Source organism: Panthera pardus, unplaced genomic scaffold (assembly GCF_024362965.1).
Source record: "Panthera pardus isolate Hobbes unplaced genomic scaffold, ASM2436296v1 HiC_scaffold_15, whole genome shotgun sequence".
In the NCBI taxonomy this organism is placed as follows: Eukaryota; Metazoa; Chordata; class Mammalia; order Carnivora; family Felidae; genus Panthera; species Panthera pardus.
The window spans coordinates 14,837,205-14,856,772 of NW_026526710.1; the positions used below are offsets into that span (position 1 = coordinate 14,837,205).

Sequence of the window (19,568 nt, forward strand, 5' to 3'; positions counted from 1 at the left end):
CTCCGAGCTGTCAGCTCAGAGCCCGACGCGGGGCTTGAACTCACGGACCGTGAGATCATGACCTGAGCCGAAGACGGCCGCCCAACCGACTGAGCCACCCAGGCGCCCCACTACTTGTTATTTTGAATGCTACTGAATCTTAGTAGAGGCTGTATTCTGACTATGAGCCACTAAGTAACCCCATGACCTGAGTCAGCTATGTAAACTGGGTGTTATATAACCAACCATGCAGGGACTGGGCTTTCACAGCAGCTCTCCATCATCATGCAGAAGAGGTAAATTGAAGATCAGAGTTCACCAGGTCCTGAAGGCACAGGTTAATGCATGAGGAACAAGTCAGAGTGTGTCCATGACCCCATCTCCTGTTGTTATCCCACACATGACAGGAGTAGTAGCCTTGCCCTCAGTCCAGACCCTGCTGACAGTAAGGTGGCCATGATCCCTGAGTTGGAGCCAAAGCCTCAGTCAGGGGTCGTTGGGTTCCTTTGGTGTTATCACAAATGAGCATCTTGGGTTCCAGTGCACAGCATAGTATCCTACTTGTCTCTCTGGCAGGTGATGGTGGCCAGCTCTCCCAGAAACATCAAAATTGAAAGCAGTCCAGTCAGCTCATGGAGGTCATAGATCCTGCAAGAAGGAGGGGAGAGGTGGGCTTGAGGAAGAAGGGCTCACTCCCAGGGGTCCCAACCTGAAGCTGTACCTGGGCTAGTTCAGGGTTTGGGGCGGGTCCACTCGGGTCCTGTGGGGGCTGAGCCTGCAAGCAGGACCTAGGGCAGCACATGTGCAGAGAGTAATAAGGGGGAGCAGGAGAGGAGCCCAGGCCATGGAGGAGATGCCCCAGAGCTCTGCATCCTGAGACCCCACAGCAGGGCAGGGCTCTCCCAGACCTTCTTATACTTCAAGGGCAGAGCCTGCCAAGCCGGAAAGCAGACCAGCCCTCATTGGCCCTCTGACGATGCCGCTGGAGGTTTTGACAGAAGTCAGGACCCAGAAAAACCGAAAGTAGCATTCCTACCCCATGTTCCTACAATCAGTGCCACAAACGACTCTCCAGGTGATGATCGCTAATTTAGGGCCTCCATGGAGGGTGTTGCTACAGCTCTGCCCTGTGACATTATCACTGGTTCAACCTTTATTCAAGCCTCTGTCCCTTCTCTGTTCTGCCCAGGATCATTGCAGACAGATCCAGCTCTGCCTAGGGGGCAATAAGTCCTTGAGTCCAGAAAAGGTCTGCTATGACAGCTCAATGTCTATCATAAGGTTCTTCTTTTGGCCCATGTCTCTATGATCGGCTTTCTCAGTGGAGGTTGGAGAGTCCATCAAGGTCCCTGAGGCTGTTGGTATTGGTAGAAATGAAAGTCAGAGACTGGCCAGGTTCTGCAGGAATGTCCTACACAGTTGGATACTGACGTTTCTGACAGTGTTCCTGGTCTGGCCTCCTCTGCAGGGCCTGGGCATGGGGCCGTGGGAGTGTCCCCCTCACCGTGGGTTGAGCTGTGGTGTAGGGTGGGCAGAGAAATGGGAGAGCCAGAAGGATCAGAGGGAGGGAAGGGGCTGCCTGAGAGAGGGAGGGAGAGGTCTGAACATGTTGGTGGAGGTGCTGGACCAGGGACGGGCCAGGCTCCGTCTCTCCCTGGAGCTCGGTCCAGCATGGGCACCTGTTCTATGGGCTCCCTCCATCTGCAACCTATCCCTCCACGCTCTCGGGGTGACCCCCACATGGGCAGGAGGTCCCGTAGGTCTGGTCCTCAGACACTACATCTCCCGTCCCTGCCCACGGAGAGGTCTGTGTCTTCCCTCTGGAGTTCAATGAACTTCTTCGTTTTCATTTTGTCCCTCATGTTTGGATCTGAGGACTGAGACCACCTGTGGCAGGGTGTCTATTAGATCTAGAAATCCTTGCCCAGAAGGGTAAGGATGTAAATAATCACTCAGGGCACTGGAAAATGCATTAGGAGCTAAACAGTTTGCTCCCCTGGGCAAACATTCTCATCTGGGTAAACAGACAGCTTATTAAATAAAAGTTTACTGATCAAGATGGTTTGATGACTGCCCCCTTGAGAGGGTCCACCAGTCCTATGCTGTTATGTCACAGAAGTGACCCACGTCAGGCTGCTCCTTCCTTGAAAGACCTGTCTCACGCCCCTCATGTGCACATCCTGAAACCCTGCACACACTCCCCTCACCTGCCTGAGACGTTCCTGAGACTGCCTGGGGGTTTTCTCCTGAGCACTAACGGACTTGGTGCGCGGGATGAAGTGGTTTTCGGGTGATCTTTTGGGAACGGGCACCTGCCCATCAGCATGCCTGTTCAGGTTGCCATGGAGAAGACAGAGCCCAGACAGGACTGAGGACTGGCTCCATCGCTGGGGGAGTGAGGGCAGGGCCAGTCTCTGTGTGGAAGGCTCTGTCCCGCTGGGTGTGACCAGGGCGAGCTGTGTGAGCCAGGCTGGGGGAGCAGGTTTGGGTCCCCCTTCACCTGTCTGTGTCACTGTGAGTCACTGAAAACTGCTCCCACTGCCATGGTAGGTGGCAGAGTGGCAGTGAGCTTTGCCCTGGGCCTGGGCCTCGCTTATGGTCAGGATGGCCTGGTCCTTGAGTTGGAACTTGAAAATTGGTCAGGGATCCCTGAGGGCAGGTTGCTGTAATGATAGATAATTTCCAGGGGTGTCTAGCTTGGCTTCTGCTGGTGCCAGTGGACATATGTACTTCCCATGTGTTTTCCCCCACGTGTGATCCTGGCCGTCTCTTTCATAGTCACTGACAGCGAGGGGGTTGAGTCAGCTTGTAGGGGCCATGGAGCCTGTGAGAGAGAAAAGGAGAGGTGGGCTTCCAGATCTGGTCCAATCCCCAGGAGCCCCCCACCTACCTAGCCTGAGCTCCAGGGATTCTCTGCAAACCCCAGGTTTGTCCTCTCTCATCAGTCTCGTTCCTAGAATCCAATGGGCCTGGCCGGTTGATGTGGCTTTTGAACAAATTGAAAAACAAGTCTTTCTCTGCATAGAGGCAGTCTGTCTGGGCTCACACGGAGCCAGTGAGCACAGTGAGGGGATTTTACCCCTGCAGCTCCTCATCCTGCAGCAGGGTCATGAGCATCCTGCCCCACAGGCAGCCCATGCTGAGCTCCGAGTCTGGGCCATGCTTGTCCATGGCCCTGAGTTGGGGTGGGTGTGAGCTGGGTGCAGCACCTGTGCAGTGGCCAAGGAGGCTGAGGAGGAAAGGTGTCTAGAACATGGTGGAGGTCTCCCGAATCTGCTCCCGAGGCCCAAGGCCGGGCAGGATTCTCTCCTGGCCTCTTATCCCTTCCTGGGGAGACCTGGAGGTTATGCATCAGCCACCTCAGGGGCTGCTACTGAGGATCTTTGTGGTTTCAGAGAAGAGCTCAGCCCCAGGGGACACAAAGAGGAGGGGGTGGCCTGTGCAGACCCACCCTCATTTCAGGGGATTCTGCTTCACCCTCTGGTATCATAGTCTGGGCCTGATATTTGCACCCCAGTTTGTGATCTGGTGTCAGTCCTGGGCTGGCCTGACCATTGAGAACTCAGAGGTGGAGTTTACCTTTATTTTCTGAACACCCTCTATGGGAAACACTATGGTGCTCACACAGGTGCAGGTCCTACCCCGGGTCATAGCTTGTGGGCCACAGAGGTAAAAAAAAAAAAAAAAAAAAAAAAAAAAAAAAAAAAATTCCTCCTCTATCAAGAGCACATGGATTTTCCAATGGCATCATGGTGGTGTCATATCTGCTCTTGACCAGGAGCTTCTATGGCAGGTCATAGGTGCTGTGCCTTGGTATCCCCATTTTGTAGTTAGGAGTAGGAAGAGACTAGATGCAAAAAGCAATATTGCCATATAAGAGAATGAGAGGGGGCTTCAAAGTTTAGTTACTCTTCAAGGGAATGTTTGTCACTATTAAGTTGCTTTCAGTTTGGGAAAAATTTGTAATAAACATCTGAATTTATTAATTTAGTTGAAATTAGTTTATTGAGAAAATCACCGTGTTGCAGGCACTGGGAAAGGGAAGAAGAGGATTTTTCAGTCACCTCTCCCTTCACTGAGGGAGTTTAGTGGAGGGAGAAGGTGGGAGGGTCTTCCAGCAAGGAGGAGCAGCTGTGTCTGGTATGGGCTCTCAGCACAGGGTTGGAGGAAGGAGGAAACGTGTGATCACAGGGAGGACGGATGTTTGTGGACAGTGACAGGACATTAGTCTCATGAGGGTGGGCCAGGGCATGGGTTGGTGGGAGACAACGTGCCTGAGCTGTATTGGAGAAATAGGCAATGTCTCCATGAGCAGGGTCCGTCACACACATACCCTGAAATTTATACCTGAGAGTGAAAGATGACATTGTAGGCAAATGACAAATGACCTGGTTAGAGGATCTGAAAGAACAGGACAAACCAGAGGGACCTGGGATTCTACCTGAGTTCAGGGCCAGTGTGGGGTTTCTCCTGAGGTGAACATTTCTGGGTACAGAGGGTGAGGTCAGGTATGGTAAGAGGCCATTTCCAGGTAGTAAGTCAGGTTCTCTTGGCAGCTGGTAGGCACATTGAGAGGCCTCCAGGAGGAAGATGCTGACATAGGAACAGGTTAGCCTGGGACCTCCCAGTGGGGGCTGAGGCCACTCAGGGCAGTGGTTATTATCCCTCCTCACCCCCCTAAACAATCTAAAGCCACAGGGAGACTAGGGTGCTACATGTGCCTCTGGTCCTGGTCCCCTGTCTGGGGTCCCACGTGGGTGACCTGTCACTGCTTTACCAATACCCCACAGATTGGCTGAGCTGAGCAGGAACATGTGTTAGAGGTGCACCTGACTGGGAAGGGAGGCAGGGAAATGACTGCAGGTCCCCATTCCCTGAGAGGGAGAGACAAAAAGATGGTGGCAGGTGTGAGGAAGCAACAGTCTCCTGCAACAGTCACTTGCACCATGTGAGGAAGGCCACTCGGCTGAGAGGGGATGTAGGACAACCTCAGCCAGAATGTTCCAGGTTCTGAAGGAGACAGCTTCTTCCTCTCAGTTCTGGCAGGTGTCTATGGGGAATGTTGCTGTACTTGGTCATGGGACGATCTGAGGGCTAGGGAGGTGCCAGTCCATTCATTGTCATGTTGATAAGAAAGGCTTGGTGAGAATATCCAGATTATAATCCTTTAGAGGGAACTTTTGTGATCCCAACTGGAAAAAATCCCTGGAAATATGATTTCAACCAGAAATCATCTTTCTCATTCATTGGGTCAATAACTAAACTTTAGATGAAATATTCCAATCATACATGCCATGCTTTTGTGAGGAGAAAAAGATTTTCAGTTCTGTGTCTCCCCACTCCATGGAGATATTGCCCTGATTCAAGGCAGAAGTGGACATGGGGGAAGCTTGTGTTTCCTTCTTAATTAATTCATCACCTGTCATTTTGACCTTATGAAATTGCTCTAAAAATCACAAGTCAAAGAATCATGAAGAGAAATTATTTATGATACAGATGTATTCAATTCTTGGAAAAGACCTCTCCCCTCCAAGTGCCAGGTAAGGCCTGAATGCAGATGAAGCCACCACACAGGGTCAGCATGGGGGGTGGGTGTGAGTACCTGTGGGTCAGACCTGAGTTAAGGGTCAGACCTGCTAGTGCAGGAGATGGGATTTGGGGCAGTGGGAGGACAGTTGTGCCAGAAGGAAGACCCCTAGGTGGGATCCAATGTAGCGTCTGCACTTTTTCCACAGTTCCTGTTAAACCTAAGGAGGGAAGGGCCTGGGGCAGCAGGGACCTGTTTCCTGCTTTATGAAGTGTCTGTCAGTCCTTAGGATGTGGGACACCTTATCCAGGAACCAGAGGAGACACAGCCTTGTGGGGCCCATCCAGGATGTCTGTTACTAAGGAGAAGAGGAATTCCCGGGACTGTGCTGTCTGAGACAGGTGTCTCCCCTCCTCAATGACATGTGATTATATCTGAGGCCCGTGTGATGTATAATGTACAATGACATCCCAAATATTTATTATATACTATAAACCTGACTCCAGTCCCAATAGTCAGAATAGCCATCCCCCCTCACCACTGTTCATTAGGATAAACAGACCAGAGGATGGAGAACCTGCTGGATTCTCTCACCCTGGAGGGTCAGGCCAGGACCAGGGAGGTCACCTGATCCTAAGGCCTGACCAGCAGCTGCTCAGAGATGTAGGGAGAATGAGGGCCAGGCCATGGCAGGAGGGTTTGTGTCCCACTGCCCATCTTTACCTATCACCTGAGTCACTGATAGGCATTCCCACTGCCACATTAGGTAGTTCAGCAAAGGTCAGTCTTGTCTTGGCCCTCAGTCCTGGTCATGCTCAGGGAGGCTATGTTCCTAAGTTCCATCCTCAGATTTGGACCCAGATGGTTGCTCATATCTGTATGTATAACCAGCTTGGGACCAGGCTTGCCTTCTGCTGGTACCAAGATGCATGTTCACACATGAGCTTATCCCCAGAGCTGAGGATCCTGGGCTTCCCCAGGGCCACTGACAGGGATGGAGGCAGTCTCAGATCAGGGGAGGCATGGAGCTCGTAAGACAGGAGAGGAGAGGGGCTTGGAGGAAGAAAGGAAGGCTGGATCAGAAGCGACTGGCCCCAGCCTGGAAGGGAGGGAACAATGTGGACACAGGTGAGTGCAGGGCCCTGACCCCATGGACCCTGGATGGGAGAGAGCAGGGCACCTGTGTCTCACATTGTGTCTCCCTGTGGGCCTCCCACCTGTGCGGGAGCAGCCAGGGAGCAGGAGTGAGGCCACACAGTGTGTGGACCTGGGACTAAGAACACTGCAGGCTCACCTGGGAGCTGTTCCACATGCAGATGCCTGGGCCCCACCCCGACCTACTGCACCTGCAGCTACATCTTGTGGAGACGCCCCCCTCCCGCCCCATCAGGGGACTGTGTGCTCACTGAGCTTCACAAGCTGAAGTCTAGGCCACTGTGGAAAATCTCACTTCCTCTGCTTATCTCCTATTTGGCCACCTGGGACATGGGGCTTAACTGTCCTGCTCTGGTCAAGTGGGCTTGATTCAGATTCTAGATCCTGTAGTGATGTGGAAAAAATTAAAGAATAGACTATTTCACCAGCCACATGGAGTGTGTGCTGTGGATGGGCTGAGACCCCAGGGAATATGGGCTGCACGGCTCTAGTGGCAGAGAATGTGCCTTGTCTGCTTTAGGCTCCTCCTGGGGATGAATCATCAGGAAAAGTGGGGGATGCACTGCCTGGAGTGAATCATGGTGACTATTATGGAGGAGCTGAATTTCTAGTGCACAATTGGGGCAAGAAGAGTGTCTCTGGATTCAGAAGATCCCCTAATACTCCCTGGGTCTGCATTACAGTCATAAATGCACCACAACCCAATTCAGCAGGTCTGCTAATGGACTAACTTTCCAGAATGAAGGTCTAGTCCTACCAACGGGCAGCAATGGCGACTAGCTCAGGTATTTGCTGTGGGAAGGGGATATGGGGTGAGTAGAAGGAAATTATAGACACCCCTCTGAGCACAGGGTAGTCACAGAAATGAGCAGCATAGAAGTAACATGTGTTTCTACCTAATGTTGTAGGGTGTGTTTGGATATATACCAACCATAAGTATGGTTTGGAAACCATAAGTTTCCGTTCTATTCTCCTGTCTCATCCCATTATCATCTAACATCAGATGTGTTAACAATAGTTAACTTTATATCTCAATATTGAAGTTATATGATATCAAATCATCTGGAACAAAAATAAATATCCCAGCAGAGAAAAATGTATTTTGTATCCTCTTAAAGGCTGAGCACATTTGTGGGGACTGGACATGCACATTGGGGATCTGGGGGAGAAACCCTAGCTCTGTGTGTATACAGTGGCCTCTTCAGGTCTGAGAGGATCCTGTCAAGGATGCTGGCTATCCTGGATTGGGTTCCTGGAAGCTGACTCTGAGATGGAGAAATGCATGTGCAGGAGATCTGGAAGGAAGAGGGAGGTCAGAAGGAGAAGGAGAAGTGACCCACACGGAGTGAGACATCAGATGAGGCCTCATTCCTGCAGGGAGCTCCAAAGCTGGGACCTTTCAGGACATGTGAAAGTGGGGCAGGGCCTTGGCCTCTAGGCCTCAGGAGATTATTTAACTGAACCTCTCTGAGAAGGCAGTTTTCTGAAGCAAGAGTCCTTGGCAGTGAGGAGCACCCCTGTGAGCTGTCAGAGGCTCCAGTCAGTAGTGGGTGAGTGTGTGAACCCAAAAGACAGGGTGTGGGTGACCCCACGGTGTCTACTGCACTCAGGTGAATGTGGCTCTACACATGACACCAGGGCTTCAGGACCTCAGGTGAGCTGGGAAATTTGGGGCTCATCCTTGTCAGTTGTGAGAGCAGTAGCCCACAGCCACCACATGGAAGTGCAGAGATAATGAGCACTGGACGAAAGTCTCCCTGTGTCTTTTCTCCACCCAGGCCCTCTGTCCCCAGTTCACACCCAGGCCCCGAGAAGCAGGGAAGCCTAGTGCTGTCAGCTGTAAATGCAATCCTGATCCTCCCTGTGCAGAGTCAGCCTTGGGAACTGGGTGGGAAGGTCTGAGGACCTCAGATCTGGGGACCTGAGCCAGACCTGCTCTGCTTTGTGCCCAGGCCTCCAGGGACTGGAAGAGAGTGTGACACAGACAGAAGGGGTTTGTGTCTCACTTCCCCATCTGCCTGTGTCACTGTGAAGATCATAGTTGCTCTCATATGACTGACAGTAATAGTCAGCCTCATCCTCGGCCTGGGCCCCGCTGATGGTCAGGGTGGCTGTGTTCCCCGAGTTGGTGCCTGAGAATCGGTCAGGGATCCCTGAGGGCCGCTCACTATCCTTATAGATAATCAGCACAGGAGCCTGGCCTGACTTCTGCTGGTACCAGTAAGCATATTTACTTCCAATGTTGTTTCCTCCACACGTGATCCTGGCCGTCTGTCCCAGGTTCACTGACACTGACGGGGGCTGAGTCAGCTCATAGGAGGCCACGGAGCCTGCAAGAGAGAAGGTGAGAGGTGGGTTTCCAGCCTGGGGTGTCATCCCCTGAGCACTCCCACCTGCTTGGCTTAAGCTCCAGTGATTCTCTAGGCCCCAGTGTCCACTCTGTTGTCATCTTAGTCCCTGGGGCCCATGGGCCCGCCTGGTGGATGGAGCCTATGAACCAATGAGAACCACCCCCCTCCTTTCCCTGGGCAGGTACAGCCCTTCAGGGCTCACACAGATCAGTGAGCATGGTGGGGGGATATCACCCCACCAGCCCCCCATCCCACAGCAGGGTCTTGAGCATCCTGTCCCCACTGAGACTCCCCTGCTGAGCTCAGAGTCAGGACCAGGCTTGTCCCAGAACCCTGGGCCTGGGGTGGGTGTGAGCCTGGGCACAGCACCTGTGCAGTGAGCGAGGAGGCCGAGGAGGAGAGGGGTCCAGGCCATGGTGGAGGTGCCTCGATTCTGTTCCCTGAGGTCCTGAGGCTGGGCAGGGTTCCTCCCAGGCCTGACTTATCCCCTTGCTGGAGACACCTGCTGTTCATGCAAATCAGCCAGGGCTCAGGAGCTGCTGCTGAGGGGCCTTGTGGCTTCAGAAATGGGCTCAGCCCAAGGAACACAGAGATGGGGGGGGCAGCCCTTCAGATCCACTTTCAGCCCAGGGGATTCTGCTTCACCCTCTGATCCCATAATGGGGTCCACAACTGCATCCCTCTCTTTGTCCAGGCTCCTGGTTGGGTGTGGCCATAGCAGAGCTCAGAGTTGGAGTCTGTCTGAATTTTCTGAACTTATTACAGAATGTTTACTCTTTAGATGATTGGAGGAACTTAGGTCAGTGAAGTGTCCTACCCCAGGTCTGTGTTGGGGAACTTCAGAACCTGACCAAAATTTCTCTCTTGTCTAGTGCACGTGGAGTTTTGGGGGAACCATTGAGGTGCGGTAGGATTGTGTCCTGATGGAGAACTTCTGGGACAGGTTATCCATGCTATGCCTCAGTATCCCCATGGTGTACTCAGTGTCAGGGACAGACCCAGCTTGAGGAAGTTTTGATCGAGTTTACCAGGTATGGGCCGGGCTGGAGAGGCAGGAATTACTGGATCTGTGCTAGAGACAGGAGCACATTGTACAGGAGACAAATCTGAGAGACACTGAACCAGTATTTTACACCAGAGTCAAAGGTGATGCCATAGACAACCTACACTTTTCAGTCAAGTCTCATGACTAACCCTCCCTGCATATGCCCTGTTGCCCAGACCCTCCCCATGTGCAGGGGCCTTTGCCAGGTGATCTCTGCTGCCCCCTGGTGGCCGCTCCACTTGACCGCCCGAGGCCCAGTGAAATCCTTTGTCCGGGTGGAGATTCAGAACCCAGTGCTCAGATCCTGATTCCCTGATCCGTGGACTGCTGACCCCAGGGAAGGAATTCCTCTTCTCTGCGGGGCCTCTGTCAGCCTCAAGACCAGGCAGGAGGAGGTCAGGTTATCCATGCAAGTAGGAAGAGGCTCATGTGAGGAGGAGGAGGAGGCAGGGCCCATCTGCGGTATCACTGCTCCTGTCTCTGGGGAGGCGGGTGGCCGTGGCAGTGGTTCTGCGGCGTGACACAAAGCTACACAGAAGCCAGGGACTGCCTCTAACTGGCACTGGCTGCTGGTGTCGCCAATAGTGTGATGACGGCTACTGCTCCCAAGACAGAGGAAAACACTCGTCCAACAAACACTAATTCAGATCCGCTTAGTCTGGGACACATTCCACCCTGGGAAATCAGTGTGAACAGGACATGGGCCCTGGGTCAGAGTTTCCATCTTAGGACTGCTGCAGCAGAGTGGAAGTCTTGCTTTGTTGGTACAGGAGACAGTCTCCAACCTCTCCTACTTGTATCTCGTCTTCCATATTCATTTAGAAACCACACTATTGCTATTGTCAAGTCTCTCTTGAGATGTCAAGATTGGCCCTGTGGCCAAGAACTGACCCCTTGAATGTGTCATTTGTTTGGGGATCTTTTGGGGGACTTTTACTCTTGTGAGGGAAGAAACAGAGTAGATTTATGCAGTGCTCTTTCCTTGTACTTGGGTGTGACAGCAGTGAAAAGCAAAGCCTCCGTAGTAGTGATGGTGGGACAGAAAGTGAGCAGATGTGGGAGCTCACAGAATTGTTGCCTACCAGGAGAAATACAATCTGACTTCAGCCTTACTTCTGCGGGAGAAAATTAAACACCTGAGTGTTCATGCCTCTGATTGAGATGTGCATGTGGTACATTAAAAACTTCCTGACAAATTAGGATAAAAATTACCACAAAAATCAATTAATAAATAAAGTGATATGAGAAAATATACAGTGTTGCATGGTGTGCAGATAATGAACTGAATTCGGACAAGATGAGAGGCAGGTGCTGTGTGGTGAGAGGCTGGAGGAGGCCTCTCTGGCAGAGGTGACCTTGGAGCTGCTGTCAGGATGGGAAGAAGGAACAAGAACTAAGGAGTGTGTTTGGGGTCAGTTGCTGTGGAGAAAAGTCTGGTTTGTCTGAAGATGCAGGGACAGTGAGGACCTTAGGTGTCTGTGATTCAAAATGGTTTGAGTTCCAAAGTGATATTTTTTTTTACAAGTTAAAATTTTGAAGGGCAGGACTGATGTTCAGAATTCTCATTGTTGTATGTTTCTAGGAAAGGTGAATCACAAGAGGAATCCCTGTGGAATTTCCCTGAAAACTGAAAGGGAAGCAGGAGCCCTTTTGTAACTGACCATCCCTGTGTCTTATCTGTGGCTCACTGATATGTGTGTATGTTCTGCATGACATCAAATTCCTGCCACACATGCTTTATATTATATATTTATACACAACATGTAAGAATATATTTGTGAATATGTATGCATATATATACTAATTGGGTCTGTGTGTGTATGTTGGTAGATTGTGTGTGTGTGTGTATGTGTATGCATATTTGCCATATGTACACATATATTCTGTAGAGATTCTGATCTCTGGATTGGGTACCTAAGTTGTAGTTGATGGGATCCTTGCATTGGTATGAGGCCTGCAGTCCCATTTTATCAACAATGAGGAAGTGGATGTGGTCACTGTAATGAACAGCAGGACCAAATTAGTGTTCAGACTCATTTGGCCAAGGACACTGGTGTCAGTTAACGATGTGTTCCTATCACAAGAATAGATGCATAGCACACCATTTTTTTTTTTTTACATCTGTATAAGCAGAGAGCTTCATTTGGCAAATACTTTGGCTTGCTATTGAACATAACAGGGAATGTATGCCCCTTATAAAGCACTAAAGTTACATGTGACCTGAGCTGCCTACATGAATCGGGTGTTACCTGACTAACCATGCATGGATTTGGGCATTCACAGCAGCTCTCCATCATTAAACAGAAGAGGTAAATTTGAGGTTAGGCTTCACCAGGTCATGAAGGCACAGGTGAGTTGCATGAGGAAGAGGCCAGATGCCCATGACCCCAATCCCAGCTGTATTGTCTTTTCTCTGTCTCGCACGTCTGTGGCCCAGTGGGGACAATCCTATGACCAGCTGATACAGAGAAAAAACCAGAGGGCTGGCTTACAGAGGTTCCTGTATGGTATGCAGCCAACTTTGAGAGTTAACACTGCAGCCCTAATGTGGGACCTTCCTGCACAACATGGGTGGGGAAAATTCTCAAATGTAACATTTGAGCCGAGTAGTTGGTTCATTTGTCTGGACAGAGAGAAGGTCAGAGGTGGCTTTATACTAACCTATAGGCTCTCACTCAATATTTGGCTGTATGTTCAGAGACTTGAAAGAAACACAGTAAGAAAACTGGTGAAAGATGTTTGAGGAAGAAATATGTGAGGTGAACACTCCCAGTGAACACAAAGCTTGATGCTAATTGTGTCTCATGAAAATGCCTACCATAGTGTGTCCTCAAAATGAATCAATGTGAATAATCAGTTGGGTAATGTGACACGTATGGGGAAAGTGGTCACCTTTCTTCTCCATCTACTCCTGAACTTGTTCAGTGGACTCCATAGCAAAGTGCCCGTGTTGGAAGTTGGGTGGTTATTCATGTGGATTTCACTCATTAAAGCTGACCTGGCTATGGCCACTTCTCAGGACCAGTATGCAAACAGCAGAGACCAACCCTGAGTTCCCAGTGTGAGACCATTTCCTTGGAAATCAGCCTAGAGCCTGCTGGCAGATTCATTACATTAGACTTATTATTCCATCATGGAAGGGATAGCTCTTTTGTTGGAATAGACCTCTCCTCTAGATAGGGACTTCCTTTCTTTGACTGCAATGCTTCTACCGAAAATATTACCCTTGGACTTGAAGAATGCCTCCCCCACTGTTCTAGTATTTCACTGTGACTTCTGTCCAAAGCTCTCATTTTATATCAAAAGAAGGGCTGCAACGTGCCCATGCCCATGGAATTCATTGGCTCAACCATCTTCCCCAACATTCTGAGACAGTTGGCTTGATGAATAGACTAATGGCCTCTTGAAGACTCACTCACTGTGCCAACCACATGACAGTACCTTGTTTGGCTTGGGTAACATTGTCCGGAAGGTGATATTTGTACTAAATCTGTATCCAATATGCGGTGCTGTTTCTCCCATAGCTAACATTCATGGGTCCAGGATTTAAGAATTGGAATTGGGAATGTCTCCACTCACACATATTCTTGGTGACCTGCTACAAAATTATAACTCCCTGTCACCACGACCCTACACTCTGCTGCGCTAGAGGTATTAGTTTTAATGGATAAATGTTTCTACCCAGAGACACTGCAATGATTCTATTCAACTGAAAGCTGAGACTTCCACTTGTCACTTTGAGCTTCTTATGCCACCATGGATGTCTCTCTGTCTGCCCTTTCAGCAGGTCTTCCATCCACAACAAATACCATAGCCTAGAACATGACAGCCTCATCCTGCCTCCTGTGTATGGCAATCCTGATCCACAGGGTGCAGAGCCAGCCTGGAGGGCTGGTTTGGGAGTGAGGTCTGGGAATTGCAGATCTGGGCGGCTGGGCCAGAACTGTTCATGCTTTGTCCAAAGTCCTCCTGGGGCTGAAGGAGAGTGTGACACAGAGGGGGAAGGGATTTGTGTCTCATTTCCCTGTCTGACTCTGTCACTGTGAGCATTAATACCAGTGTCTCACACCTGACAGTGGGAGTCAGCCTCGTCCTTGGCTCTGATCCTGCTGGTGTTTAGGGTGGCCATATCTTTGAAGTTTGAGCCCAAGAACCAGTCAGGAATCCCTGAGGGAGGCTTGCTATTGTCATATATGACCAGCACAGGAGTCTGTCCTAGCTTCTTCTGGTATCACTGCACACCAAAGGTTTCTATGTTGTCTCCCTGAGAGGTGGTCATGGCCATCTGACCCCAGGGCCTCTGACAATAAGGGCGACTGAGTCAGCCCACTGGAGGCCTTTCAGGAGCCTGGCTATGGGGCTGGGCTGGGCCCTTGGAGAGACACAAACGAAACCTGATTCAAGGAGAGGTGGCCCCGTGGCCTCCTGGATGACCCCTCTTGCTTCATGTCTACTCTGCCTTCCCTAGATGCACTCTGGTCCCACCTTTGTCATGTCATTAGAATGAGAAACTCTCCTTCTGATGTTTTTTCATCATGTTGCATGTGGGAGTTACTTGTTATATAAACACCTGCTGTTGGAGATTCATCATGACTTCTAGTGAATTTACATGTGGTTATTTCATCTCTGACATCCCCATCCCACAACAGACCAGCAACTGGCATGTCAACACTTTGATTCCTGTTTTTTTTTTTTCACCCATGTTTCCTATAAACACGTGGAAGGTGTCAGACACCATCTCTGACTGAAGAAACCTCTTCAAGCACTGTGTCTCTGTGAGGGTCACCAGAGTCATGTCTTTGGTCACATTGTGAGCTGTGGGGACGAGATAGTCTGTGGTCACTGCAGGGAGCTGGATCCTGTTCCGGAACACTGACATCCCAGGGGCCAGAGCTGTGGTCTGAGGCTGGCAGAATCCACTTCACACTGGAGACAGTCTCACAAGGTGGCTGCAGACCCTCCCTTCGGTGACTGGAGGCTCTGATTGGCCCACCTCCTGCCCCTGAGATACTCCTGAGCAAGGATGCTGATGCTTCAGCCCTCGACCCGAGTGCACCTGTAGATGGGGAAGGAGAGGCAGACGGTGAGTGGTCAGGATAGCTCCGGATGTGCCCATCACAGAAGGGTCAACTCCTGGGACTTCTGCTGGACAGTGAGGTGACTGGAATTTCCCAGTTGAGGTAATCACTGTGTCAGAAATCCTGTCGGTGTCCTGGATGACACTGTGTGTCTGACCCTCAGAACATGGTCCCTGCAGCCTGAGAAGATAGGTTGGATCATCCCCACTTTCTTCTGATGACTGAACCCTGGACAGACACCCCCCAGGCCTGGTGTCCCTGTGAGGCTCCACCTGGACAGCCCCAGCCTCTGTCCTGCTGCTCCTGCTGCAGCTCTGCTGCCCCCTGCTGGTGGAGGAGGACTCAGACCAGGAGCTTCCCTCCTGCAGGTCAGGTCACCCCAAAGCACCTGTCACCTGAGAAAGGGTATGGACCAGGGAGCCCAGCCTCCCCCAGGCAGCTGCCCCCCTGCTCTCCCCATCCCAGCACACACAGGTCAAATACACGGTGCAGGAGGCAGGACAGGTGTGATTCCTGTACGTGTCCAAGGGTGAAGTGCCCTAGCCTGGCCCTTTGTCTTGTTACAACAGGGTTAGTGCGAGTAAATTTTAGTGCATTTGGAAAGGGTCACAGTCCAGGAAACCTTTGTGACATACTATTACTACCCATTTCTCTCCATTTAGGAATCAAGTCTGATGTGTCCTGTATCCCAATGAGTGCAGTTGGGTCAGTCATAGTGGAACAGGTGATGCTTCTAGCACTAAAGTTCACGTGTGCACCTAAGTCTTCATTAGGATTATTACTATCATCTCTCCTACTGCCATTGTTATTACAGCCCTTATCACTTGTAGTTTGGGGCAGGAGTTTTTCTACACTAGCCTAGTTGGTGACCCGAATGACACAGGGAATTGGGAATTCGGAGCTGGATATGCAATTTCACATCATAAATGTCACAGTTTTGCTGAGCCCTTTTCCTTGGATTTCTGCAGAGGATGGACAAATCTGTCAGAATACCGGACCAGCACCCATTGACTGAGACCCTGCAGTCTCTCTTTCAATAATTAGACTCTGTCAATATTTTTTCTCATTCAATTTGAAAGCAATGTGATTCTGACGTCAATATAATCTTCCCCATTACATGGAACGTGAAGTTAAGGTCCAGAGAGACTAGTTTCCCAGAATACAGAGGAAAACAGTGTGATCCAGGAGTGCGGCCCAGGTGTACTGGATTCAGACTCTGGGCCCTTTGGAGCAGAGTTGTCCAGGGCATGAAGGAGGGAGGGTGAGGCCAAGCTGGGTAGTGGGGCTTCTGTCACTGGACTCACTGCAACCCCATCCTGTTCTGGCCTATAAAGGAGCCTCCTCAGCCTGCACATAGGGACAGTCAGCAGGATTGTGTCTCAGGTTAGACCTGGAGAATCTGTGGGGCTGGTGGAGGCTGTTGACTGTGTAGGGACCTGGCCTAGGTCTGTATTATTGTTTGGTTTTCTCTGTCCTCCAGGCTCGGGAAAGTGACAGAGGTCTCATGGCCACTCTAAAATGGGGCACTTGAGTCTTGCAGGGGACACAAGGCCTTCAGGTTGAGGAGACCATAGGGCTCATTCCCTGGGTCCCACCCCCTGCAGTACCCTCTAGACTGACCTCAAGGTCAGGGTCATGCTCAGGGTCCTGTGGGGACTGAACCTGTGGGTAGGGCCTGGAAGGAGCACCTGGGCAGGGAGTGAGGAGGGAGAGCAGGAAGTTCCAGGCCATGGTGGGGACCCCAGACTTCTATCTCCTGAGCCCACTCTGAGACTTGCCACTCAATGTCTCCCTCATGCCTTCACTGGTCCCCATGAAAATGCTCCTTCTCAGGCTGGTGGAGAGAATATCAGTGCTCCTGGGTGGGCTTCATGGATCTGGTTCACGTGGAGCTGTGCTCACCTCTTGGATCTCTTAGGGGAGCTCATGTCACTCTGTGTTTGAATATCAAAAACTGCAGCACAGTGAGGGGGACATGAGGGCATTTCTGTATCTTTTCTCATGAAATGTGCACTGTGATCATTTGTTTCCATTGTTGTGTTCTTTAAAATACACATTATATGAAATATTCCATCATAACCATTTGTAAGAGTTCATCTTCCTTGATTCTCTGTCTGTTCTGTGAATTTTTTATATCTCAACTTGTGGAAAAGGATCAGGTGGGAATATCATCCTGAACTTGTACTTAGCGTCATTTTATTTACTGTAGGTTGTTATCTGTGTGATGTTGTTAAAGTCAGTTTGACAAAATCATCTTTCAGTTGTCATGCTTGGACCATTTCCTGGCTCTGGGTAGCAACATACTTTGTTTATTGCATCCTGCTGTTTGGTTTCTCTATGCTCCATGTTTACTCTGTTCTCCTTTTACATTTATCTCTTGTTCTTGAATAATGGAACATTTTTTATGGTCCATTTCATTTCTCTTTTTAGGCTTATTATCTGTGACCCCTGACTGTCTGCATTCAGATGATATTAAACCTCGTGACAGAGAGGATCACATCCTTAGAGCACACTTCCAGCTCGCTCTCCTCAGCCCTGCGGTATGAGTGTCATCACCTCACTGTTAGCTACAGTGTAAATTCCAACATCTGCAGTTATTAGATTTGCCTTAGATGGTGATTTCTTTTTCAAAGAGAGGTAAATAATAAAAATATTCTTAATGTTTACCTCTGTAGTTATCACTTCTGACTCTTACATTCATTTTGTAGATTCAGATTCTCTCTGGAATCCATTTCTCCTATGGGAGGGAAGCCCAGTATTATTTCTTGTATTGAGGGTCTGCTGATGATCAATTCTGTCACTTTGGTATATCTGAAAAAATTTATAATATCCTTCCTCAGGGAAGGATAATTTCCCTGATGAAATTCTTCTTCTTCTTTGTGGATAAAGAATTAAGGTTTTTCTTTTTCGTTTTTGTAAAGATGTTAATCCACTGCCCTCTCTCGTGCATCTCCACTAATGAGAAATCTGTTGGAATCCTTATCTGTATTCCCCTGAACCAAGTAACTTTCCTCTCTGCCCTCTTTTAAAACTCTTTTTCTCTGCCTTAAACAATTGGATATTGATGGGTGTTGTGTGTAGTTTTTACCCCCATTGCTTGTGCTTGGGTTTCTCAAGAATTTGGAATCCATAGGTTTTGAATTTTCATGAATATTCTTTTCCACCTCCCCTCCTTCACTCCCTGGGGACACAATCACATGTGTATCCATTGCTGAACTTTCCTACACTCAGTGGTGCTCTAATCACTTTAAAGTCATTTTGTGCCTTTCTTTTGCAGTGTCCATGCTGCGTTCATGTTCAATCACGTGTCTGCACGTTGTGTCTGCTGCTAATCTCAGTTCTCGTGTTTGTAATCTGAGACCTGTGGGTTTCATCTCTAGTAGTTTGATTTGGTTCCTTTAATTTTCTTCTCTGTCTCCTCTTAGTATTTCTGTCATTCAGACTAGATTTGGGTTAAAGTCTGCAACATCGTCCTGGCTTAAATCCAGCCTTCTGTCCTTCCTGCAGCTTCCACACCTACCACCCCATGGCTGTGTGAGACATTTCTCAACGTCATTGTCTCTCTCTCCCATTATCTCTGTCTCGGCATCACAGATAAATATGCACAGACCCATATACGACACACATGTTCTATTGGATCTGTAGTCTCTGGACTGTGCTATGTAACACGCCTCATTAGCTATAACCCTTTGTTGTTAACATAGTATTATTTTAATGGTTTATTTTGGGTATATAGTCCTCAGCTCCTAACTATCAAAGTATGTCCCAGGCCATGGAATCATTCACACTGTAGGATAAGGATAACACGGTCTCATCTCCCTTACAATTTCATGTGTGCGTTTTTTTGTACATCCGTCATATATCACATACACTACTATAGTTTTTCTTTAAACACTTGACTATCTTTTATAAATATGAACCACTAAACTTATTTTTGTATTTACCCATGGAGTTATGATACCTGATGCTTTTTCTATCTTTGTGTGTATTCCCCTCTCCCTCTGTCACCCTTTCCTTCTGTCTGAGGGGCGTCCTTTACTGTTGCTTGTGCCGAGGGTCTGTGGGTGTTCTGAGAGGCTTGCGGTCTGAGAAAGGATTAGTGTGTCTTCCCTTTTCAATGAGATTTCCCCTGGGTAAAGGCCAAATTTTACAGGCATTTTCTATGAGGATTGTGAAGACATTGCTTCCTGTTCTCTTGCTTACATGGCTGTAATGAGAAATGTGCTTCCACCATGAAATTGGTTCCTCTGTAGGGAACACATCTCCTCTCCGGCTGTGAGAGTGTCGGCATCACTCGTTTCTAGCAATTCCCTCATGACGTGTTCTGTGCTGTCTTTCATGTCCCCTGTGCCCAAGCTTCCTTTAGACTCTTGGATATATTGGTTTATGGATTTCACCAAATTTGAAGCCTTTTTATAGATTATTTCCTCACC

General features: G+C 49.5%; 1 protein-coding gene and 2 gene segments (V, D, J or C); all 3 read right to left on the reverse strand.

Moving 5' to 3' along the window:
• LOC109277787 (immunoglobulin lambda-1 light chain-like) overlaps nt 1-19,568 on the reverse strand; it is a 208,049-nt gene that overhangs the window by 187,375 nt on the left and 1,106 nt on the right. The gene's annotated exons all lie outside the window — the stretch shown is intronic.
• LOC109277418 (immunoglobulin lambda-1 light chain-like) overlaps nt 1-19,568 on the reverse strand; it is a 287,721-nt gene that overhangs the window by 169,045 nt on the left and 99,108 nt on the right.
• Nucleotides 3,226-9,516, reverse strand: LOC128777105 (immunoglobulin lambda variable 3-9-like). The segment is given in 4 exon segments: nt 3,226-3,306; nt 6,415-6,605; nt 8,668-8,991; nt 9,382-9,516. Coding segments are annotated over 4 exon segments (642 nt in total).